The sequence below is a fragment of the Poecilia formosa genome, unplaced genomic scaffold, assembly GCF_000485575.1.
Source record: "Poecilia formosa unplaced genomic scaffold, Poecilia_formosa-5.1.2 Scaffold56, whole genome shotgun sequence".
NCBI classification, from domain to species: Eukaryota; Metazoa; Chordata; class Actinopteri; order Cyprinodontiformes; family Poeciliidae; genus Poecilia; species Poecilia formosa.
In genome coordinates this window covers 1,471,263-1,497,967 of record NW_006799995.1, presented here as the reverse complement: position 1 = coordinate 1,497,967, position 26,705 = coordinate 1,471,263, and the positions used below count along the sequence as shown (strand labels likewise).

Genomic DNA, 26,705 nt, shown 5'->3' with positions numbered 1-26,705 from the left:
GAAACCCCATCATAATCAGATTCAAACATCAGACATTAACTAAGTGAACTATTCCACGGAATATTAAGCAGCTTATTAACTATCCAGATTGACAGCAGCTCTAAATATACAACCAACTAAAAGAATAGAACATATCAAAGCACAGCCCTGAAACCCAGGGTCGCAACTACATATTATTTAGGTGGATGCGTCAGGGTGAAGGAGAGTAGAAAACATACGCTCGCTCTACCCTCCCCGCCCCCCTGAGACGAAGACACGTGAAAGGTAAATCTTGCTACATTTACCCCGTTATGTGCGCGAGGTGAAGGAGCGTAAGGCGCGCTGAAGTGGATGCGAGGGCATCATCGGCGCGCCGCCCCCTCCAGACGGGGTTTTGATGCCCCCTCTGGTGCAGCGCCCCTAGGCGTTGCATGCGCTGCATACCCACTTTTTGCACCACTGCTGAAACTACTTGATAATCTATTGCATAACATGCTACTGTAGCTTCCTCCTACTGACCAAACTGGAATAATTTTAATATGTGTTGATCTAAACCTTACTGCATGCCACACTTTTGTGATTTTTACTTACAAAATAAATCTGGATCTTTGTATCATTTTCCCCTTTGCAGCAATGCACTACTTTGTATCAGCCAAACAAGCACGGCTGATAATCTTCCCTCTTTAATCCCAATAATTTACACTTAAGCTTGAGGTTACAAGATGACAAAATGCAAAAAAAAAAAGGGGAGATTTTTTTTGTATAGATTTGGATTTGAGTCAAAAAAATCTGCAAATTACTTTTACCACCTGCCTCCTTTTTTTAATTCTAGAAAAAAAAAAAAGACTTAAATTTGTACCTGAGCATCGACGAGAAGGTGCCTCATCAGGTTCATGGACTTCTGCAGCGTCTCCTTCTCCGGAGGAGAGTAGGGCTGCTCCTCCTGTTCCAGGGATTTGGGCCTGGTCACCATAAAGCTTGCAATCTGGTCATTCAGACTGTTCAGCGACTGCACAGCTACAGGGAGACACAGACATAAAAATCATATATACTGACTTTATGTTTGTTTTTTTTTTCCTTTATTACAGCTCTTGTTTCTAATCCAGGGATGTTTACGAGCACCATGCTGCGAAAGAAAAAAAAAAAAACAAAACTGTCTTTCTTGCTTGTATTTCTGTAAATGTATTGTGAACATCTTATGGCACGGAAACAACAGCGACAACAAGCTAGTTTTCTGCTGTCACAGACATGATCTCTGGTTCAGAATGTTCCACTTCAGCCTGAGAGCCATCCTGTTTTTGTTTTCCTGTTCTCTCCCCTGTGTGTCCCTGGCAAACCTCTCCTTCCAGGTTTCCTCTCCATTAAAAACTCGCCACCCTTACTGTACTTCCTGCCCCCCCCTCCCTCTCTCTCTCCCTTTCCCTCTCATACACACTTCCTAAACACACTTCCCATTTACCACTGAGTGACCTCTGGTCTGCGAAGGGTCACAGCAAATATTTCTGGTGGAAATTCAGGATAGACGAAGGCGTGGAGGAACGGGTTTTTTCCATATCTTTGCGGGGGTTTAGCGAACATCTTTTGAATTTTACATGAGTTGCTACGCTAACCCCTGAAGTGTCATTATCCATCATCCCACTTCTTTCGAGCATTTACATTATTCTAAAGTTTTAGCCATGTCAGTCAGAAAGGAGGTTTAAAGATTGGCCATCTGTCCAGAGGTGATTTTATGCAAACTTTGAGCCATTAAATCTATTATGTCTCGCTAAAAAAATCCTCTGCTGGCACATTTCTGCCAAATAACGAAATGCAACCTGCCTAATCCCAGTGAGTAGGATGATTTGAGGCCAAGCAGCTGGATAAGGTATTTTCAGGATGCAAATGTAAAGCCTCTTTCAGACAAACAAAGAGAAAGGGAGAGGGAGAGAGAGAGAAAGAGAGAGCGAGAGAGAGCGAGAGAAATGGGAGACTGTGAGAGAGGCTAGATTAATGTGTTGCGCAACAACAAAATTCTATCACCGCTACGGCTGACATTTCCAAGCAAACAAGCTCCGAGGAGGAAATTTGACAAGTTGGGATTGAAGGCAGCACAGATAAGAAGGAAACGAAGGACCTGAAGAGGAAGCCCGTGTCCCTCCCCAAGGTGAGAGTCGGGCAGAAGTCAGAGTAATGAATATGTGAGCAGGGGCGTTTGTCGCCTGAATTTCAAGACACTTTAGTCAGTCCGAGTGTCTGATAAATCTCTTTAGTCATAAAAGATGGACCGTAGAACGTGCACAAGTGGGAGATTCGGCCTCAGCTTCATTTCATTTTTATTTAATTTGGGCTGATTAAAAGGCAAAATGCCACATATTCACTTTTTATGGGATATCAGCATTAATTCACCAATTCATAACAGCAGAATGCGTGTGGATCCGGTTTCAGTCGGGATTTGAGGGGTGCAATTCTTACTGCACAATCACAGTGCCCTCTACTTGGCAAGACTGGAAATCAAAGAACATCTCACAGAAAGGTGAAATGTTGAACGCAAAGAAAAATGACATCGAGAGCCGGCAACATTTCAACCACTTGGCTGCAAAGCAAAACAAAAACGGTCCAATATGGTAATCAGTTCCTCTCCCCTTGTGACAGTAGGCTGGAGAACGCTGCATATTAGGTTCACCTACACAGTCCACTTCATCTTAAAACTAATCACTGCACCGACTTGTCTACAGCAAATTACAGACAAAAAAATGACAAAGAGATAAATGGCAAGCTTCTTCTCAAAAATAATATGTCTTGTTCCAATGTTAGTCTGAAACATTAGAACAGAAGAAATACGAGATAAAGATGTCATTGCAAAAAAACATGTCAAGTGGTCAAGATAAAAAAAAACAAAAAAAAAAAAACAAGAGGCTTACATGGATTATATGGCTGTCATAACATTTTGCAGCTTGTATTTTAATTTATCCAAATATAAACCAATTAGGCAAGAAAATGTCTCTAGGTTGGCCTCAACTGTATTTCCTTTTTATTTAGTGACACGTTAGACAAAATGAAAATCAAAAACATTCATTAAAGTAGCTAACTTTAGCCACAAGTAGTTAAATGGGCAAACATAAATCAGGATTTCTTGATTTATGTCTTGCATTTCTTTACAGCACTTTGGAAATCTGCAGCAAATCACGTGACCTAAAACGTGAAGACGATAAAATCGTTGAAATGTGATTCTGAAAATCAGATTTTCTTCACTGCGAATAACATGAAAGCAATTTCAACAGGGTATATAACATTAACGCAAAGTACAACATATCGATCAAATTAAAATCTATGGTCATTGATCACAAAAAGCTGCACTGTGTGCCAAAATCAATACCACTATTTTGTTTAAATGAACCATAACCCTTGAAATGCTGACCTTTACCCTACATATTGATTATCCAACAATGATTGCCTTTCTGGTCATCACTAAGCCTCTGAAGCAACAAGTTACAACTGTATGATCTAAAAGTGTAAGTTAATTGGCCAAGTATTAATCAACTGAATGCAGCACAATCAGTATTATAAGATGTACAACAAAAGGTATTGGGAATCTTTGCACAAATGTGCTAATGGACATTGAAATTTCTTGTAACTTAATTATTTTTAAAATGAAGTAGTCAGCACTGCAACTAGGTTACTTTTAAAACAAGTACAGATAACTTGTTTGGTAACTGTGGCAACACTGGCGACTAGAGATCCAAAAGATGTCGCCGCCTTCAACAAGAATGGAAAATACAACAAACTATAGAGAGCGTCATTCTGCATCTTCATGTAAAGCCCAAAATAGATTTCACCTGCAGCTTGCCTTCAGCAAATATGAAAGTAATGACAGAGAGCCAGAGGCATAGGCTGAAAGGTCTGTACAAAGGAAAAGAATATCTATAAAGTTTAAATTTGAACTTCATGTCATTTATTTTACTTGAACATTTTGAACACAAACGTGAATTCACCCAATTACAAAGAACTGAGGACCGAGTGCTAATATGTTCTCATTTCATTACACCAAACAGAAAAAGGTGCACAACCAATCAGAGTTGAGAGATGAAACAAAAAACTTGGAGAAATTATTACTTTCTTCTTGCAGATGATGTCATCGTTTATATCGGTTCAGGTGTGCACTGCCAAAAGTGAACCTGCTGCCGTAGGACGTAGAGTTTATAGCCGTTCAATTGTACGTTTAGAAAATGCACAAAAAATAAATCTGGCTAACCGATCACCTCAGTTTGTTCGGTCAACATATCAAAACAAAACTGAATACTTAGATGCTAAGTGTTTTATTTCTGAAGGGTCATTCACCATTTTCTACTAAAAAATATGTTGAAGTAAAACAGCTTTAATTGTCTTGATAGACTTTGTTTTACATCATTGTATTCAACAGCCACGTCTATTGTGAAAGCTAATACCTTTCACAATGGTTTTACAGTTTTTCCCCCACCATACATAAGCTCAAATCTAAGTTGCAAAATTCAAACAACCAGATCTGTAGAATAATATCTACAGAAGAAACGCATGAAAAACATCGCAAAAAAACATTTCAAGAGGTCAAGAAAAAATAAAAACGACAGACTTTAAAAGATTATATTTTGTGGCAGTCATAACATTTTAGTTTTTTGACTCCAAACTGTTCCTGAGAGGACAAGCCATTACCAGTGCTATCCAATACTGCCCCCTATTGGCAAAAGTCAAGATAAAACAGTGAATAACATGCTCTTGCATCATTTTGTCGCACCACAAGATGAATGAAAATTTAAAAAAAAAAATGGAAATCTTTGATCAGACAATTATGTTTTGGCTCCCTGACAATTTATATAAAGCATTGCAATAAATTGCAATAAGATGCATGTACAGATTTGTTCTTCACATTTGTAGGACTGCAAGTTTCTTGGTAGACGACATGCATAATTATGAAAATCTGGTCTCTATAACAATGTGAAACCTCTAAAAACGCAATCAAATAAATAAAATCGACCATGTATTACTGAATGTTTATGTGTAATATAATATCAGAAGGGCAGTCTTTTAATTAAAAGCAGTTCATTATGATTATAATCATTAGCAAGGACGACAGTTGGCATAATTATAAATATATTTCCCATGTTAATTTTTACTAAAGTATCAAAAAAAAAAAAAAAAAAACCTTACATGTTTGTTTTTGAAAAAATGGTAATTATTCCTGCATGACAAATTGATAAGGCACAATATGTCACGGGAGAGATTTTACCTTTCACGATTAAATAACACGTTATCTTTCTACGGCGGATACGTGCCGACACATTATGCAGCCGCAAATCCACGTAACGCCACCCTGCCGCCGATACCCACATGAAATTTTCACGGTGGGGATGAAGACAGAGAGATGGTGCAGGCGGAGAGAAAGCACACATCGCTGGCTTGGTGGAACTGAACCCCCCCGGGGGCCCGGCAGCTGTGAATCGGCGAGCAGAACCCTCATCTCCACAGAGCTCATTAAACCCCACTAATCGTATCGGTTACTGCTGTACGGGGTGGAATAAAAGCAAAGCAGCAGATATGGGATGTGCTTTTCCTGGAGGTGTAGGGCTGTGCACTTCAAAACGCTAGGTGGGTGTGTGGTGCTTACATGTGGGTGTATTTATGTGTGTGAGTGTATGTTTGATAGAGAAATCTGGCAGTGGTTCACTTCCCCCCTGCCCCCCCCCAATTTTTTTTCCCCTCCAGCACAAATCCCCCCCCCCATTTTCTCTGCTCAGACTTCCATGAGGTTTCTTCATCTTTCTGTCCTCGTTCTCGTGTTTGTGCTCTGCTTGAAACGACGTTCTCAGCTGGTTGAATGGATTACACTGGCTCTATTTCACTCTCCCTGTCAGCAAGAGAGATAACAGAGCAGAATAATCAGAAACAGAATCTGATTCAAAAGGCATAGACAAGAAAAACACTAAACAAATTATGTGTTTTTTTTGCGTGTTCGTCGTGTAAGATCATCTTCTGGTAATCTGGCCTCGTAAACAAACATAAGGTTCCGTCGAGTTGAAAGGAAAAAAAAAATAAAAAATAAAAAAATCAACATGTCTGCTGCTTTGAAGGCTCTGATTGTTTTTGATTTTGGTCGCAGCCGACACAAAGCCTTACTTGCCGAAACAGGAAGACTCGAGTACACACACATCCCGTCGCAAAACCTAAGAGTGAATAAACCGAGCAATGTGAACTGCGTGTATTTGAAAAGCCTCTTCATAGTGAGAGTGGGTGGTCTGAGCGTGTGCCTCTTCAAAACCCATCACTGAAGTAAAAAAAAAAAAAAAAAAAACTGCTTTTGCTGCTTCTTTTCACTGTCAAAGTTTGGATCTAGGGCAGGCATCTAGAGGCACATCTTTGCCTGCGCTCATTTCAAAAAGAGACGTTCATTTGTTTGTTATTGTTAATCCCTAGGTGTGGATCCATAAGTTAAACATTGGAAACGCTATGACAGTTTTACTCAGCGGTGCAGCCTTGTTTTCCTACATAGAGAAGGTGATTTGTTTTCCCCAATCTTATTTCTAACGCAGAATACAAATTGAACTGCATGCATCATCACATTGTAGAAGATTTTTAAAAACGTGAAACAAATACCATCTTTTTCATCGCTTTTTTTTTTATAAGCTAATAAGTAATTTTAAAAAATACCCTCTAAAACAGGAAGCACTTCCATATATGGATGATGGTGTATGGATGATGGCGTCCACCCTCCTGAACCTCTTGCAGTACAAATGGAATAAACTGTTCGACAAATAAAATTTCTTATTAAAAATAATCTCTTCAATGCATGTGTGGTTGCCTTTTTTTGCAACACAGAATTAAGGATGGATTTCTGCTACAAAACCCATCATTCCAGGAAACATGACTGAGCTTCGTGGAAGTATAATCTCTTCACCTACAAAACAAACCGTCTCCACTGGAAACAAGACTATAGTAGACTAGAAATCTTGGATTTAAGGAAAGAAACCTCTCAAAAGCCGAGGAAAAAGGATAACACGATTTATGCTAGGTGGTATTCAGTTGTGGAAGGTTTAAAATTGGTTACATTTTAGTAATTTTTGATTGGTTCAAAAAGTTTTCCTGGTGCCAGCTTGAAACTTGGGGGAGATTATTCCTTCACAGCAGAAACCTTGGAATGATCTGCCTGTGCAAATTAGGAAAGCTACCGCAGAGGAGACTTTTAAATCCCGGTTGAAAACTCATTTTAATTCATTGCCTTTTAAGTCCATGGTTAATTGACATTGCATGAATTATTGTTTTTAATGTTCTTTTTATGCTTTGTAATTATGCTGTGGCTACCGAGTTATATCCATGCTGCACCGCACTTTGGTCAGCCATGTTTTGCTATAAAAGCATGGTAGCCAATTGCTAGGGATGTCAAAGATTTAAAAATCACTTGGTGCCAGTTTAACTCTTCAAGCCACTGATTGGAGACACTAAAATTTCCATATAACTATGTTTTATAAACTAATATTTGAGCAAGAGGATTTGCCATTACAACTTTTGACTTGGGTGGGTGTTGCTGCCTGCATTGATGTCTGAGTTTTGCAATTCAAATGTAACATCTCTTGCAGATTAACTTGTGCATACGGGGTTTCCTTTTCCATTAATCTTAAATGCATACTTGAAAATAAGTAACTGCCTGCACCTGAAAGAAAAAAAAAAAAGTTTTAAAAATGTCATTTAAATTTTAAGAAAACCTTCTATTTTATGATGCTTTAAAAAAAAAAACCACTGGAAAAGGTTAAGGTGATGCTATTTATTAATGTGAACAGAGTCTGATTAACACCTGACGAGACGATTCTCTCTAACATTTAGCTGACGTCGCCTGGAGGTTGGAAGCTGCTGTCACAAGGCATAGACAAAAGGAAATCATCTGCCAGGGTGAAGAGTAAAAGTTTAAACTGATTGGTTGGTTTCATCTCACTTTAATTTGGGCTGTTATTAAGCTGCAAAATGAAAGGCATTTTAAAATGCTAATACCTCAAGAAACACAGCGCAGTTTTTATCTTTACGTCTCAGGAAATCTAACAAAATGTGCACTCTGCAGCCAAACCTACACATCTCCATGCCGTCCAACAACCCATTATTTTTATGTTTCAGATACACTTTGGTAGATGTGTGTGTCGAGTACGTTTTGCTGGTTTTGCTCAGGAGACGAGACTCAGCCAGTGGTGCTGAAAGAAAACACTGTTTACATGACTTGGTGCATATTGCTGCAGTCTTATCTGATTCCCCCCCTTCTTTTAATTCTGTTCATGTTGCAAGTGTTGGTACAGTTGGAGCTTCCTGCCTGCTTGCTCTGCTGGGGGATTAGGTGCAGATCCCATCCAGATTGGCTCTTCCTGTTTAGAGTCTCACCCTCCACATTATTAACTGGATCATCAGCAGTCGGTTCGGCCAATCCCAGAAGAGGCCTCCTTATTTAAAATGCTGACTTCCAAACAGCTGTGTTTGTGAGCAGATTGCATCTTTGCGCTTTGGTAACTTTCTACTTGGCTGCTATTTGAGCCAAGAGATTTTGCTTGCTGCCTGGTTAGCTTTGAAATGAACTGCGTTTTAGTTCAGGTTTCTTGTTTAGCTTTTGTTTGAACTCCATTTTCAAGAGCTGGTGCTTGGTTTGTAACCTGGTTGACATTTCAGAGCAGAGTTAAAAAAAAAATGTCTGAAGGCAAACTAATTAATTATTTAATTTTTATCTAGTGTCAATTAATTACAATGTCGCCAGCATAATGAATGAGATATTTCCTCTTGCGTTATCCGCATATTGAAGGGTTCATTGATGGTCATAAATTTCCACACATAAAGCAAAACGGAATTGGTCGGAAATTAAAACAACTGAGCTGACCAGCCATAATGGCATTATAAAATCAGGAGCCACATTCATACCTTCTTATTGATGTGCAGATATAATTCTTGATCAATTTTATTGCTTTTTTTAACTGCTCATATTTACATTTTTTTTTTCATCCAATTTAAAGGCTGCTCATCAGCTTTACTCCAGCTCCAGAGAGCCCAAAGCGAGGCAGCAACTCTTAAATTCCTGACATCGTGATTACTTCATAAAAATGTTATTTACAGTATACGGCATCATAAGGCAGCTGAGAATATTCAGGATTTTTTTTTTTTTTAATCACAAGACTAACTGTAGCTCTCCCATAACAGAACCACATTAATTGATACTCTGGTTATGCATTTTTGAAGGCTAGTTTTGAAGTGTTTTACAGAGGTTAGTTGGAAAGTTAATGTCCAATACCTTAGTGGATGTTTTTTATGCCAAAATAACTCCAGCCATACTCCAAAATAAACCTAACCACCACGGTCCCATTAGCATTAGATTAGCTTTTAATCAGTGTTGTGTATGGTGGGTAACAATGACCTTACGTATGAAAACACTAACTGCATCAACTCTGTGACTCCACCATATACATGGCAGTATTTAGTCATGGTGAACACAATCTAATGAAGTTCCAAGCATTAGAATAGAAAAAAATGGGGATTCAAGTCATTTTTAAGTATTGGCTGCTATTGGTTGTTCTGAATGTTTCAGAAACTACGAGTTTGGTGGGACTTTACAGTCATCACTTGAGTTTACAAAGAACGCTCCCAACAAAAGTTGTATGGACAAAAAAAAAATCCCAAAGTCAAAAGTCAGGACAATCGCCAAGATCAGACCAGATGATAAAGAGGGAACAGAAGCTCAAATAACCACTTGTTACAACAGAGGTATGCAGAACACACAACACGTGAAAATGGACCACAGTAAGAGCAGACTGGTGTGCCAGTAGCACTGGCACACCAGTGAAATCAGTGGCAAATTTCAGTGGCAAATTTCACTTTGAGAATTTAAAAGGAAAACTGAAGCCCAGAAAGCATAAGAAATAGTTAATTATACTTTATTAAGGTTTTGAAGAAACCATGAAGATCTTCATGAATTTCCCCTGCAGGAGATATTCACAAAGATTTATTAGACTTTAGATCTGTATTGCAGTCATAAGGGGACATCAGAACAAACAAAAAATGCAAATAGTCCTCTTCAGAACTTTAGTACACTTTGAAACAAACAGCAGTAGCATTATACTGTAAATTTGAGCATATAATGCAGTGTCTGAATATTCCTCACAAAAATGAAGTCAACGTGACTACATCCCGTCTTGGCATGCATTCCCATGTCTGATACGTTTCCAAATCAAAAGAACAAGATCTGAGGATTTCAATTTGCCACCTAGGTAGTCAATTAGCAAAAATAAACAGAAAGTAGGTTATGCTATCAGTTTCACTTCCATTTGAATCTGTCAGAAAGTATATCTTCATTAGCATAGACAGCATTCGCAGAGTGATGCATGTAATATTTTTATTAGACAATTGTTGCAGTGTTTCAGTAGCAGTTGCCGTTGCTGTAGCAGCACAAAGCCGATAAACTAATAATTATAATCAGTGAAGTGCAGCAATATAAAGCAATTTCACAAAATGGGTCTTCACACAGAAGAAGCAATTAGTACTCAAAGTCTAATAACTTACAGTCCAATAAACTTCAGTCGAGTACAATTCTGTCAAAGATGATATTCAATCTCTTCAAATTAACTATGACCGACAGCCCTGAAACTGTAATGTGCCCAGAGCACCTTTGGCTAGCTTAGCGATCACATAAGGGTTGCAAACAGTCGTACTTAAGCTGCCCGCCACTGGAAAAAACATTGCATTAAGTAGCTATTAAGGATGTAATCAATGGCTGGAAAAAGACTAATATTTGAGGTAGAAATGTATGCGCTTAAAGCAACGAGGGGAATTCATTTTCATTAAAGCTGGCCGACATTAGGAAAAGAAAAACATAACGGCATTTCTGTGACAAGACAATGAAGAACACTGGCTTAGTTTGGTTTGTGTTGTGAAGCAGCTAAATGTATATCGAGCAAACTTGAATTAGCTGAAGGGACAAATGAATTATGACGACATAATACCATTTGGAAATTGTTCTTATAAAATGGTGTCCTCAGCCTTATAGATGAATCTTATCGACCAGGTTAATGAACAGCTTTATTACTTTATGCGAGGCTTCAGTCAGCTTTGTGTGACTTTTCGGCCCGCTGTGCTGTGCCAACATAACACCTCAGCTAGAGTGAGATAACTCCCTGAGGCAGTGAGACCTTTAAGATAATTACAGCAGAAGGTGTTGAGCTTCTAAACAAGAAAAAAATAAAATATTCCACTAATGTTAACTTCATGACAGCATTTGCTGGAAGATTCCTACTGACATTATATAATGATTAATTCATGTTTAATACATTATTTTATACAGATGTAATATTATGCTGGTTGCAAGTATAATGGCTGAAAGACCTACGCAGTTTTCGCAATAAATTAAATAATCTGTGGGGATTTGCATGATTTTGGTGCCAGTGTACAAAGCTCTCCACCTCATGTTCCAGATACCACTGTTGGGGTGATTGCTTTACTTCAAACTCTTTATACTTTGCCTTGTAATCGTGTGTGTGTGTGTGTGTGTGTGTGTGTGTGTGTGTGTGTACAGATTTAAAGACTAACTCTTTATCACTCCTCGTCGATCCCTCGTCTCACAGAGGGAAGCTCAGCAGAGCTGGATCATCTGGAACGTAGAGCAAAGGCGCCTGAAGTGAGGATTTGAAGGAAAAGGACGAGGATTGACGTGACTGGCAGGGGAATTGTGAAACTCCTGTAGTATCATCCACCTGCTGCTGAAGATTAATGGAGCTAAACAAGAAGCCCTTGCAATTTAACTACAGAAACTGATGAAACACCATGAAGGCCAGTGGTGATGTTTGGTGTTCGACTCTGAATTACTAATCAGACAGACTGGAGGTTTTACGTTCTTTTTAATACAAAAAAAACCCAGATGGAAAGCTCTCTGTTGCAGCACTTATTTTGGACTACAACTTTTTTTAAAATTGCTTAAAAATATGCAAGTTAACAAGCTTTAACTTGTAAAAAATTTTCCATAGACACGCCGGTAATGTCTGACGTGAAGGGTGACTGCAGGGAGAACAGCTTAAAAGGTTAAAGGAAACAGGCATAACATGTATGTTTGAACAAATTCTCAGTACATGCCCCAGCAGATGCGACTCCCTGCCTGCTAGTTAACATCGAGTCCTGGCAGTTTGTGGTCTGCTGCTGCGCGACACCGCAGGCCGACAGAGTAATCAGAAGAGACCAACAGAGAGCCGGCGAGTTTTGTACACGAGTCAGCCACTGATGTCAACAGAAATCAAGCCACGATGTCGCATGGTGTTTTGATGGAAGGACCTTCTTTTCTTCCAGCAGGAATGCGGATCACGATGCTGGAAGTTTCCCCAACATATGCCCTGAACATAAAATACTCATTTATTGAATTTAAAGCAGTTCTCACCATAAATACAGTGACTTGACTTCCTTAATCAACAAAACTAAAGATGCGATATTTCTCACCAACTTCCCCAGAAATCTGTGAAAGGGTTTCCTTCTGCAGACTTTTGGGCAAGTCACTATAATACCGTAACAAACATGAAAGTGTAGAGGAACATCTAATATTCAGCTTCCCCTCTGTATCCTCATCCCTGCAGGGCTGGCTTTTAAAAGTAGGATGGACTTCAAAAACAAAATGGAACCTCACTTCTAAGGCCTTAATGAAATTTAAACTGTGCTTCAAACATCAAAAAAGCTGAAATCTGTGAATTGAATCGGATATCAGTCACTTCAAAGCGACACAGACACTAACGAATCTCATAAAATGCCGTTTGTCAGTTTTATTTCCCCCACAGATATGCTATCTCAAAACTCACACTCATTAGCTCTTCTGGAAGCAGGACGTCACTGAGCCGTACAGATGTTTGCTTAGGTCAAAGGATAAATCCCATATAAAACCCAGAGGAAATTACCATTACGTGGTTACGGGAAGGTCCAACGTTGCAGTGATTCTTTGACAAGTTTCCCCCTCGTTGCCGTCTTTAATTTAACATCTTGATATCATTACATTGTTCTCGTTGCAAGACATTCCCAGCCTATTACTTTGTGTTTGTTCAGCTACCCTGTCATGTCTAATGCATCTGTGTCCAGCTTAAACTTTCCTGTGGTCATCATTATCCTGTGAGCTACAACGGGACTTAGATTGTGCTCCAACACCAAAAGGATTTGCTCCTTGCCGTCGTGTCATGCAATCCAAAAACACAGCTAGGGCAAAACCTCTTATGGCTGCAGACTCAGGAACCCGTCTACCTTGGACGGGCTGCACTGAAACAAATTGTGTCGTGCATTTGTACGATGAAAATAAAGGCAGATTCTGATTCCTTAAGTAATTCCAAAGAACACACCACTAACAGGTACAAATTACAGTACAGACTTAACATTCTCCAATTATCTTTCACTACAGGCCAAACGGTTAGACGCATCTTCACATTTCTGTAGACTAGAATATCTTGAGAATCAGTAAGAGGTCTATAGACATTAATATACATTTACTACATCATCAGACTTTGCTTTTGATATTTTGTACCATTTCCTCAGTTTACCTTTGATTGCATATTCATGTAGCCAGACGACTGCTGAATAAATGTCAAGTAAATAAAAGAACAATAACAACAACAAAAAAAAAACTAGTGTCATGTTTTAGAGTTTAGTGGATTTGCAGGCACTTAAACCTCAGTGCAAGTACAAAAACAAATCAGCTGACATATTGCAAATATGTTGCATTGATGTTAAGGCTACCAGAGTTAAAGAGCAAAATCTAGGCTATAAAAAAATAATTACAGTATAAAGCAATTCTGATAACTGACTGCATAACTTTTGAAATTTGCTGTTATTGAAAGCTATCAATTAAACTGCATTATTTTGTAGTTTAGCTACAGTATTCATAATGCACAAATTCTGACTAGTTATGGATGTAGACTGAAAAAAAAAATAGTCAAGATTTTGCTGTTAAATACTGATGCAGACATCATTGATGGTTGTAGAAGCTGCACGTTGAAAAACTGCAGATGAGCGCACGAAAAGTTATATCTGCACAGCAAGGTATGCTAAGCCGCAATTATAGCAAAGCAATTTCTACACCTTCAACATCACATCTCCACACTGTCAAACATCTCTTTTATGCCCTCCGTCGTCCCGAAGATAAAATCTGTAAGCTTATTTCGTGCCTCACTGAACCCAGCCTCCCACCAATGCTCCCTCCTAGGAGGAGGCATTGAGACAGAAATCTCCATAACAATTTTAAACACGTATAATTTGTATTCAGAATGACCCCCGTGTGTGACAGGCTGAGCAAACATCCAAACCTTATATTAGAAAAACAGCTCGGTGGAAGATAGAAACGGGATGAGGCGGAAGAGGGGCTGCCCGCCGACTCCTCAGTCGGGTTTCCTTTCGCAGCTTGTTCATTCATCTGAAGGTTAATAGAAACTCAAGTTGTACAATCCTAAGATCTTAAAGAGAAAGGGTGACGCGTTAAATTGTCAGACCATGCCAGGTGCGCCATAGAAATGAACTTCAGTGACTTTTTTTTTTTTCTGTCAGAGGATGACAATAAAAGTAGATTTCCTCACACATTCTTGCAAACATCCCGATACAAACGTTTGCAAGACTTCAAGGTTTTTAACTATGGCTGGTTGAACACAACGGGCAGCTTTCTAATTCGTCGGATTTTGATTGGATTAAATTTCTGATGCAAGTGCAATGTGTTTTTTTGTTTTGTTTTTTTTTTACCTCATGTGAAGATAACTCAGCCAACTGGTGCAGATGGATGATCTGCATTCATCCTTGTCTAACTTGTCAATCAGAGGCTTAGACAAAATGTATGTCCAAGTATGTTGCATAACCATTTTAATGCTTTCTAATCAACTAAGCTGACTCCATACATGGAGAAAAAGTTATTTTTGTGATTATTTTACAATGTTTGACCAAGTCAAACGTCTCCTAATCATGAAAGTAATCACTAAAACTGTCATTCTTGGAAGTTGATCAAGTATTATAATCTCAAAGTCAAAGATTCTTAGTCATGTGAATCATTATGTTTTCTCACAAAACTTAATTTGTACAAATAATATGCAAAATGTGAGCTTTATTCACATCAGTATTTAAGTAAGATGGGTGAGAAAAAATATTCTGTTACAGAACATAGAACCAGTTATCACAAACAACTGGTTCCATTCACAAACCATTGAAAACTTACCCCTGGGGGGGGGAAATTAAATAAATAACTAAAAATGTGAATCATATAAATAGAAAAGGCGATAACGGGAACCAGATTGAGTACGCAGTCCAACTGCACAAGCAAAGTTCCTGCAACGTGACTTCTTCCACATGATTAGCAACACCAGCAGCGTGAAGCTAATCTCTAACTGCAGGAAAGCCCACCGGGTAAGGAGGTGTGAGGAATCTGAGCGAGTTTGCTGGAACCATAATATAAGTGGCAGAAGGAGAGGAATTAATCACTTCAAAGAAGACCAAAATATGTCCAACACCTGCAGTGGTCATGCATTAAAACTTCAAATCTTGCTCACCCCTTCCCGAGCGCCGGTTCACCAGCAGCTTGCTGAGCTATCGAGAGGACATTTGAGGAAACAGAGTTTATGTCTTTTAAACAAAACTTGTATTAGTTCCTCCGATTTTTGAATCTGAGAATGTTTATGAGAGAATGCACCAATTTTAAATGCCATTACCAAAGATGTAGGAGTATGAGAAGCTTCTTGGACAGTTAAGCAGCCATCCACTCTCCCCAACTAAGAAAGCTTTCTTCAGGTGAGATCAATTTTTTTTCAAACAATTGTTGATTATGTTGTGTGCTTTTGGGTTTCCATCATGTTGAAATGTAAAATGATTTTAGGCCAAAATTTACTGATATTTATCATTTTATCCATCTTAACAAAAATATCTAAAAACAAAAAAATTGCAATTTCACAATGGATGTAAACTCTTTGAATCAACTTTAGTGTCAAAGAAAAAGTAATTTTTCAGGAGCCAAAACTTGTTCAACTGCAGGTAGGACTCGTTTCATATTCCCAGTTCATCTGCTTCTGTGTTCTTTGAGCCAAAGCATTATGACAGAGTTATTTTAGAATATGGAAAGACAAAAATAATTGAAAGCAATTTACGTAATTGTTTCCACTAGCTTCACACAACCAAAACACAAAAATGCAGAAAGGGAAAAGCACCGCGAGGTAAAGATAATTAGTGTCTGACATTAATCGCATTACATGCCCATTTATTTTCAAGCTAAAAGAAGGTTAATGTCTAAAATTTGGGCCAACATATGAAGTAAGCCATGAAAAAAAAACAAAAAAACTGGTAGGTGGTTTGAAAATGTCACAGCCAGGCGATAAGAGATTCTTTTCAATTGCAGAAACGGGGTTCCTCTTTAATTAGCTTTTAAAATGACATGTTGACGGTTTTCTTTGAAGACCGAATCTCTGTTATTTCTACAACATTACGACAAATTTAGACCAAGTCGTTGCTGTAAGAAAACATTCTTCTCCTGCACTTAATCGACTTTGCAAAAACATACAAGCGGCGTTGGGGAAATTAACTTTAATTGAGCTCTTCAACTACTTTGGAGCCAGCAAAGGTAATGCTCCTCCAACAAGCAGGAGCTGCTGAGGGATTTCTGATGGCGCATCACAACGCTGAACGCGGAATAAATCACACCACCGGTGGGGAGTTGGAGAATTGAAGCCGGATTACGCACCTGGCTCTGCCACGTGAATAAGGTTTTATGAGAAAGGGAAAATTTAGTCAAGAGTTTGTTCTGCCAGGAGACCACCAGAAGGATGTTAATATTCAGGTCTTCAGGCGTACGCAACACTCGTTAAATGAATTTTCTCCCCGCGGCTCAAGGAGGACTTTGCATCTGGGTGAGGGACTTCAGATTCAATCATGGGTGACAGCCAAAGCTATCTAGAAAAAAAAAAAAAAAAAAATCTCCCCCTAATAATTACTCTTCTAACTTTTAATGTTGTGGCTCAGCACTGTTGTGGATTAGTCTCTCAACAACTGTGTTACACCATAAAAAGCTGCTAAAAATAGAATAAAACATCCATCTCTTATTCAAACACTTTGCAGCTAGCTCACTTTTTTTTGCCCCTCTTCTCACCGCTCTCCTTCCTCTCCCCTCCCCGTCTCACACATCCCCAAAAAAAAAATCGTAGCCGTGCAGCAGAAGCTTCAAAGAGCATAGATAAGTTGGAGTAGCGCAGGAGCGACTGTAATTCAGCACAACACATACAATGGTAATGCCAGTTTCATGAAGCAGAGAGTGGCGTTTCAGTTTAAATCCTCCTCACTTAGTGAAGATGCTCCAGAGCATGAATGTTTAAGTCCCTGCAAAACTTTGGTTGAAATATTTGAAAGCAACATCAGGAGCGCGTGCACACTCTGTTAAGTTCTGTGGAAATAAATTCTTGAAAAATTGTGCACATGTTTTTTGTACTTGATGCAAAACGAACAAGTTAGCTTTACCTCATATTATTTTACTTTAAGTGATCAAGTAGAGCAGAAATAGTAAAGCAAAGACATGCGATCAACGCCTGATGTCCAATTTTCTTTTCCCATTTACGGTGGTGTGAAAGGCCAAATGAAGGCCTGCGCTTTCCTGCAACCTAAACAGTAACCTGAAAGAAGGCCGTTAAATATTGATGAGAGCGTTAAGAAAAAGCAGCAGGGATTTAGCTAATTTTGACACCGTCTGATAAATAAACTGTAAACGTGTTTCAGTAGGACTAAGAAAAGGGAAAACATTTCTGCACCGCAGCGGATGAACTCGCTGAGTAGACACAAGCTTGTAATCACTTAAATCTGCAGCGAAGCTCCAAGAACGATACTCGGCGTTAGATCAGCCAGGGGTGCATTTTACTGTAGTAAAGTGGCCCCAGGAAACTTTTTCCAAACTTAAAATATAAAGAATGATCGAGTCAATTCCTAAAAGCATACAGAGATGGAAGAATATACTCATTAGCAGACAAGTTCAAAGTAACACCATTAGTTTTCGGAAACAGCCCACATCACCCCATACTCGTTATCCTCCCTAATCCTTACCACCATGATGTTGACATGGTTGCATTTCTTCAGCAGAGACGTGAAACTGGTATCAAACAGTGGTCCATGGGAAGGTGGAAGAGGCTAAAATCATGGAAACACTGAAAGAAACCTTGTCAAAGCAAGTTGAAGATTTATGCTGGAAACCAAATCTCAACAGCAACCAGGACCGTCAAACTGTAAGCTTAAATCCAATCAGGAATCTGTGGCGAGAACTGAAAAAACTGCTGTTCACGGACATGTAATCTGACAGAGAAAAGATGGTAGAGCAATATCCCAAAAGACTTCCAGCTGTAATTGCACCAAGAGGGAGTTCTACAAGGAATTAATTAAGGGGGACTGAATACAAAGAAAAGCAACACTTCTCAAATGTTTAATTGTAAATCTTTCCCTTCACATAGACAGACATGTGCCACTTTGAGTTCCATCATATTAAACCTCAAGGTGGCTTGTGGTTGTAATGTGAAAGAGATCAAAACCTATGAATACTTTTGCACAGTAATATTTTTTTAAGTCCTGCTGCAGCAGCTTAATCTCAACATCTGTCAACTACAAAAACACTTCAAACCTCCCTTCCAATAAATTAGACAACCTACCCAGCTCAACAAAGTATGAACATTAAGAACACCGATGATACATTTAGTGGGATTACGCCATACGGGTGTATTATTGCACTCCGCTAGTTAATGTCCTGTGTGATTTTTTTTTTCTTTCCCCTCTTGCTTTTATGTCAGACCTGTGGCTTGTGCAGCCAGGCTGAGATCAAAGGATCACAGTCAGAATGAAAGTGAGCACACCATCCGCCAGCGCACACATGTTCACACCTGACATCTCTCTCACAGCCTATCAGCGCCAACACATCAACGTGTCACTCTGCGTTACTCTGAAACTGAAGCAGAAAATATAAAACCCGAGCGTGCGAGGAAATCACGTACGGCTAAAGTGGAACTGCGTTCTTTATGATGATGACAAGATTAAACAACGTTGGGAGAACTGAGCGATGAATCCATCAAAAGCTTTTTTTTTAAAGGGAGAGAGTTATAAGAAAAGATGCTTCTTTTTGCAGAAAGTGGGACAGATTTAACCGTTACCTCCCTAAATACCTCCATTGCGTAACATTTCCACTTGGTATAATCTACCTTGAACAATAATTAATTAGAAGTGACACCCAGATCACCTAGAAGCCTACTTGGACCATGAATGCAACAAATCTCAAAACAAACAAAAATGCACAAGATGTTTGAAAATGTTCAGTGTGTATCAACACTTACTGGCTTGCATCAGCTGACCCTGGCGCCCAAACACCTGAGAGAAAGGGCTTCGACTGCAGGTGAGCGTCTCCTCCATGGCCGATCCTTCTTCCTCTTCTTCTTTGGAGTGCACCGAAGGTCAGCTTTCCACACCGGAGTAGTCTTCTCTCTTTCCCCCCCCGGCCCCTCCTCTCTCTCTCTCAGCTGATTTGCCTCCGAAGTCTCTTCACGACCCCTTCCTACGCTTCCTCGCACAGGGAGGATATTTGGCTTCTTCAGTTGCCTCTAAGCTGACTGCAGATCAGCAGCTCGTCTGGTCGCCTCCTATGCCGTTGAGAGTTGTGCGCTCTTCTTTGGCTGACGGGAGATCTGTGCGTTGCGCTCGCTCTCTCAGCCTGCTCATTAAAGCTCCAGTGTGGCGCTGCTTCAGATGGAGAGCACAGCGTGAACAAAGCAAGAGAGGGGGATACAGCAATGAGAAGGAGAAGCCTGCTGCAGTGAGACGACAGACTCGTATCCCTCTGATGAAACTGAGAGCAGTGATCACTGTGTGTGTAGATGTATGCAAGTGTGCGTGTGTGTGTGTACCGGTGCTAGACCCCTCTGGTGCCAGTTTCCTCTTTTCCTAAAACTACCGGACTGCTAAAAAAGTGGTTGCCCCCCTTACTGTTATCGTCTGTAGACTCCATCTGTAATGGAGCAAAAAGTAGTTTCCAAATGATGATTTCATTTTCTAGTGGGGGGAAGAAAAGCTGGCCCGACTAACCTTGGCTCTCTGTGAAAAAGTAATTTCCTCCTAAACCTAACTGAGTAATCGTGCCACCCTTAGATTTTTTTTGGGGGTTTTTTTTAATGACACTGTGGAGGAATTTTGGCACTCTCGTCTTCGCAGAATTGTTTTGGTTCGACCACATCGGAGGGTTTTTTCGCATAAATATCCTACAAACTAGTTTTAGTTGTTTTGAGCTATTTTGTTGATATGTGAAGCCTTTCTACCAAAGTCCTGATGGTTTGATATTCTCGTTAAAGACTTCCCATTAGAGATTTTGAGTTTCCTTCAGATACACGCTATACAAAGATAACTAGTCTATTCATCTTTGTATGAAATTCAAATTTGTTGGGTGGTCCAAAACCTTTAATTGTGATAAAGAATAAATGGAAGAAATCTGTTAAGTAGATCGTTTTTACGTCATCTTTTAAATCCATTCCTTTAAGTTGAAATGCAGATGAGAACAGAGATGATTAAGACCACTGAAACAGGTTTATGCACTTTGTAAACCTGTTTTAATGGCTTACAAAGCCTAAGACAACTGTAGCGTTCTCTCAGTTTGAATTGAGGAACACATCCAGAATCGATTTCCGAGAGCGAAATCTCTGCGAACTACATTTGCTTCAGAACAGTGAAGCTCCTCCATTCCATTTTCTCTCCCAATGCAACCCTACTTGAGGATTATCTTCCAAAAATAGACAGAGAAGACAACGAATCTCAGCGTTTCATTCACACACCCTCATCTGCATTAAGGTTTAATATAGCATCTTGCTAAAGCAGACAAAAAATATGCTTTTGCAAGTACCTCAACAAGAAAAATAAACAAGGATTTTGCACAAACGAACTGAACCATGGACACAAAAATCAGTTTCAAAGTAAAGGGGCCAGTGGATCATTAAAAATGGATCTGCATCTTTTATTAATGTTCCTGTTACCGCGACTATTCTGCTCCCACATTAACGGCACTGCAGAAGACAAAAAGCAATAGTTCCAACAAAGTGTTTTTTCCCCGTGGTTTACCAGCTTGGTTTCACCGCTTTCACACAGTGAAAACTGCTAGGAGGGTTCGTCGTCTGTGCTTCAGTTAAAATTCATGCCAAGTAGCTACAGGTACTGTGGAAAGGCAATAAAACAAAGGCAACTTTTCAAAGAGAGAATGCAAGCTACCAGAGGCCATTCTGCTCATGTTTGTGTAGAAAAGAAAAATTTAGGTTTTTCTTTCATCGCTCTGTTGCACAAACTCTGACAGAGTATTGTTTTTGATGGAAGAACTGCTACGATAGTGTTCGTCAATCACTAATATTTAAGCAACATGCTTTGGTTTTCCACAGAGAAAAATAATCCATCCAACTGACTGGTGCACAACTCAAGCACTCGTTGGGTGAGAGGCGGGGAACAACCTGGCTGGTGAAAACCAGCTCCTTCTGCTACACTTTGCTTCGTACTGAGGCTCTGGGTTCTCGACTGACTGGAGGCGTGGACTGTGGTGAGGTTTTAAATTTTGCCCATTGGGTAACATTTCCATGTGAATGTGCGCCAGTTCGACGCCAAGAAGCCTACCAGAAATTGCCTGGGTTGTAAACAACCATCCTCCACTGCGAAGAAAGAAGCGCTGATTGAATGGTTTTGTCCACTTCCTCCGTTGCTAAAACTACAGGCGGACTACAATTCTAAAATAGAGCAGAAAATCAACATTATCGTGCACAACTTCTTCTGTTTGCCAATCGGCCTGCTAAAAAACTCTACTGGATGCAATCCGAGTCAAGGAGAGAAAGACCAGAATGTTCTGGAAGCAAGAACTTTTTAGAGCGGAATTGCACAAGAAGGTGATGGCCAGGCTAGGTACACCCAGGACAGGGCAGCATTAACCAAACAGTCTTTTTTTTTTTTTTTTTTTTAAACAAGGTGACCAAAACAATGCACCCATACATGCATGGATAAATATGCAAACTTCACACAGAAAGCCCCAGATCAAGAAAACTGCGCATGTGCATTCTGCAATTCAGAAATAATCTACAAAAGATCAAGTTTCAAAATGCCACGTCTTTCAAACTCCTTTGACTATGGTTGTATAATTGCTAATAATTACTGTATTTTGTTGACTTTACTTCTGCGCTCTTCTACGACGAGATCACATGCACACAACATTTTCACACCAGGGTTATATCTCACTGCGTTTCCGTTTGTCATTCAACCCTAAAATAGTTTAAGCATGATGAAATTAACAAGTTGGAGATCAAAGGTTTCTCATCAGACTTGGGGGATAGATGCTTCCATTTTGTTGCAGATCATCACTGATCTCGTGTCCTCACTTCCTTTCATAATTCCCTGGGAGAGTTCAATGTCGCCGCAGGCTAAAAAAATCCTACGCCGTTTTTTTTTTTTTTTGAGCATGCAAATGCAGCATCGCGGTTTGAAGTTCCAGCTCAGCTTGTGAGCTCTGGGAGATCCTCTACCTCCTGGCTCTGGATTGTCACTGTAGGTGCACTGGCACAGCTCAAATTCATGTGTCAGAAATCAGACAGCAAACTCCCTTTTACCCAAACATTCTGAATTGCCCCACTAAAATCCCACCTGGTGAGCATAATGCCTTTTAGAGCACAATCACAACAAATCCTTTAAAACGCAGCATTTACCAGTCTCTACTTTTCCTCACTTCAATAACAAAGCAAGCCTCTCAAGTTATTTGGATATAGCAGATAAAAAAAACACATACCAAAAAGAAAAAAAAAGTCCAAACCCCCTTGTGATCACATATTGTGAAATCACTAACAGCGTTTAAAGAGTAGCGGTATGAGCTCCACCAGAGGGGAGAACGAATCCAGAAGCCTTTCGACAGATCACAGTAAATTAAAGCAGCTACGTTTGCTGCTGCTGAGTTCGGTGTATCTGCATTTTATCGCAGCTACCGCCATGACGCAAGGGGATGTGGCAATTAAAGCAATATGTCAGCACCTCTGACACTTGGAGCTCCCTTCTCCGAGTAATGAAGAATCATGAAAAAAAAGATGATATTTTATTTAAACCCCAGAAGTTTGTCTGTAGTGATAGTCGATTTGCATTGCTGTCTGGTTTCCAATTAAAGCCACATTCTCTCACCGTGCTGCATGTTGCTGAACAATTACAATTAAGCAGAAATTACCTTCTCTGCTAATGATTTAACTGTGTGTGCAAATAGAGAACACACAAACCTCGCCTCTGATGGACAAACAGGAACAGCAGTCTGCTTTCGAAGGAATTAGCCATATGCTATCATGAAGGTGCCATTTATGACTCAATTACAACAATTTCAAAATCAGCATTAATTTACAAAAAAATACTTTTAGGCACTGAATGCATGCAGAACCTCTTATGATGTTGATTATTAGTTGTACATAATCTCTAAACCCAATGAAAACTAAGGTGCATTTATTCTGAAATAGGCAATAAAGTCAGACAGGCTTAAAAACTCTCGTCAGTGCTACACTGTAAATTAGCTAAATGTGCACCACACTAAAAGCACTTTGGTTCCTTACATGTCATTGTGAATTTAATGTTTATGTTGGATGCTCTGCTTTGTTCCATCATGTCAGCTAATGGTATTTTGAAGCTAGCTTACGCATGTTTGCATCCTATCAACACGAAGGCATCGTGTGGGAGTTTTAGAGCCTTTACTCTTCAAAGTTATTTTACATGCTGCTCTCTATTTAGATCCAGTCCAAATTTACATTAGGTTTTGTTTTGTCCTGCAAGAAGTTCTGGCAACTACATGTCATTGCAAACAAATTGCATTTGAACCGTTATGCAAGGCTTGGGTTTTTAAAAGGTCAGAACACTCTTGAAAAAAGTTTTTATATCTCAAGAGTCTTTTTAAAATTAGACTCAAAGACGTCTTTAAAAACCACAGACGAATGTACGGAATGATGAAATGTGGTACAAGACCTTGCAAAACACTTCATCGTTCTAATCTAAGCTTTCAATTTGTTTCAATTGAATTATCTATTAGACTGCCAGAAAGAACACAGTAAAGACAAGTAAAGACAACACAGTAAGTCTGTTTTTCTTTTACTGGGACTACAATGTGTTCAGCTAATAAACTGACCAACAGCCTCCCTGTTCCTGCTAAAAACAAGGATCCTTGGAGCATGATGCTGCTTCTGCAATGTTTTGCATGGTTATTGATGTTCAGGGTAAGTGATAACAGCCTCACTGCAAAGATATAAGGAAGAATATTTATTTTTTTCATCTGAATAGAGAGCTGTCTAAGACTTGGGCCATTATTTTAGGAAGGTGGCGACATGGTATGTCTGTTTAAAGCTGGACAGAGGAAAGTCCAAATTAAGTCATTAATAAATCCAGCACAAAATGTAAACATGAAACCTTGCAAACTGAGAATTTAAACTGTTGTGAAAAAAAATGCTCTTTGAGGCAAAGTCATGTCAAAGTAAGTGAAAAACATACCTTTATCTGTACACACTGATCCAAACTTTGGGTTCTCTCGCCGCTTTTCTCAGGTTCTCTGTGCAACTAAAACTCTACTATGCCAGTCACATTGCAAAATTTACTCGTGTGGGTTTGAACAAAGACAAGAGTGTGTGGTGGGTGGATTTGTAAACATATGCAGAGGCTAGAAAGGCTAGCAAGTGGGCAATAGCAGCCCTGTGTTTTAGAAAAGCAGCATCTTATACTGCATCTAAAAAAGTAGTATACATTATGCTACATTAAGCGCATAGCAGTAAAAAACAAATCTATGTTTCTTGCAAACTGTATTTGAGAAACCTGGGACTCCTCTCACTCAAACTGAGACACCTGGTTTTAAAAAGAGTTTTTTGTTTGTGTGTTTTCCCAAATATTTTTCTCATACAAGATATTCATTTTTGATCATGAGAAAAGGTGCATGATTGATAAGTTTGTTGTACAGCAATTTAGATTTCTGGCACGAGCCCAAGTCTTTTGTAAGGAAAAAAAAAAAGTGCTACTTTCCATTTCTTGCTGCTCTTTGGGATTTTGTTTTGCTTTTTTGCCACATGCAACTTGTCTCTTTATTTAAACAGAACCTCAACCTCTGCCCCAGAGTACACCAGCAAAAAAAAAAAATTAAGCAACTATCTTGGTAAATAAATCTTAGTGGACAGTCAAAGATCAGGGGCTGCAATTCAGTCATCAGAACAAAATATGTGCACACAAATTTCAAACACAGACTCCGGGGAACGCATTTGACATTTTACAGAATTCATCCTGTTCTCACACAAATTTACATTATCCTATGTTTTTTTCCCCCTCTTTAAAATGGTCCTTTTATGTTGAACTCTTTGGAAACAAGAGATAACATGTTTTAAAAAGCCGCTCTGTTGCAGGATTCTTAATTGCTTTGCAGGAGAGCGAGTGACAGTGAGTTTGACCGTCTTTGCTCCTGTGTTCAGCTGAAATTGCCTCCCTCTCATTGTTTTGTCTTCTGTCAAACACCAGCATTAAGTGAAGCAGCAGTGGCATCTGACCATATCGGCTTTTTATTCATCACTGGAAAGAGAGCGTGAGGAAACACTGCCCCCACCTGGCCATCCTGTACCTTGTTGAAATATACCGCTAATTTTATATAATAGTTGTTTTAAAAAGTGAGTATGGTTCAAAACATTTAGTTTTCAGAATATGAAAAAGCAATGTGGACGCAGGAAATTCTAATCTTAAGCAAAATATTAAACGTTCATACTATCTGTAATGACTACATGGGAAGAAGGAAAAGGGAATAGCTGTTCATTTTTTAGCAGGTTTGTTTCAAACACTCAACTCAAACGTTTTGGGGGCATTTTTTTTTTCTAAATGTTGAACTTTGTTGGCCATCACTTACCAATAATTTGGCTTCATGAAAGTGTCTTCTGTCCGTGTTGTTCACCAACCCTGGTCCTCAAGGCACACTGTCCTGCATGTAGACGTTTCCCCGATTTTGACACACCTCACACCAGTTCAGGAAAACCCTGTTAATCAACCATCAATTGAAATCAGACGTGTTGAAGCAGAGGAACTCCTAATACCTGGGCGTCCAAAGTCTTCAAGGGTCGGTTTTCTGCATGTTTTAGTTCTCTCTCTCTGGTAGTAATGCTGCGTTCCAGTTACCTCGGAAGTCAAATAACCCGAGGTGACAGTGTTCCAATTAAGACGGAATTTCAACATGGCGACGTCCGTACCTGTTGCAAAGATAATTTTAAGCTTTATTTTCCACAAGCAAACACCACTTATAGTAGTTTGTTCAGTGTAGAGTTGTAGGCGCTACATGCAATGTGTGTCTTGTATAAACATGTTTCCACTAAATCTACTGTTGATGCTAGGAGCGGCTATATTGAAACACAAAGTCGACAGTAAGTCTTAACCGAGAGTAGCTCCCAGTGGGAAATCTGAGCTAGGAGAGAGTTCCAGTTGATTTTTCCTAATGGGAAGTTGGCAATTGGGAAGTAGCGTAACTACCTACTCAGCATGCCAATGTTTTGCTCAGGCCTGCTAACGAGCCATCATTTGATTCAGCTGTGTTAAAATAGGGAAATAACTACAGGATTATTATTATTTTTTTAAATCTCCTTGAAGGGTAGTTTTCTGTTCTCTTCCACATCATTCTCTTTTGCTTTTTATATTGGAGCTTTTGAAATATTTTTTACTTCTTCAATTAGGTTCACCACTCCAATAAATGT

At 39.3% G+C, this 26,705-nt stretch overlaps 1 protein-coding gene across 1 annotated transcript; it reads right to left on the bottom strand.

Moving 5' to 3' along the window:
* Positions 1-826: 826 nt before the first annotated feature.
* Positions 827-26,001, bottom strand: LOC103139019 (putative uncharacterized protein C1orf196). The gene is made up of 3 exons (XM_007553461.2): positions 25,871-26,001; positions 19,296-19,698; positions 827-996 (listed from the first exon to the last, which is right to left on the bottom strand). The coding sequence occupies exons 2-3, from the start codon at positions 19,369-19,371 to the stop codon at positions 827-829; spliced, it is 246 nt and encodes an 81-aa protein (XP_007553523.1). The 5' UTR covers positions 19,372-19,698; positions 25,871-26,001.
* Positions 26,002-26,705: the final 704 nt, after the last annotated feature.

Coding starts and splice junctions, on each gene's coding strand:
- LOC103139019 (XM_007553461.2), bottom strand. CDS start 19,371: ATGGAGGAGACGCTCACCTGCAGTCGAAGCCCTTTCTCTCAGGTGTTT. Junction 997..19,295: donor GGGTCAGCTGATGCAAGCCA/GTAAGTGTTGAT, acceptor GTCTCCCTGTAG/CTGTGCAGTCGCTGAACAGT.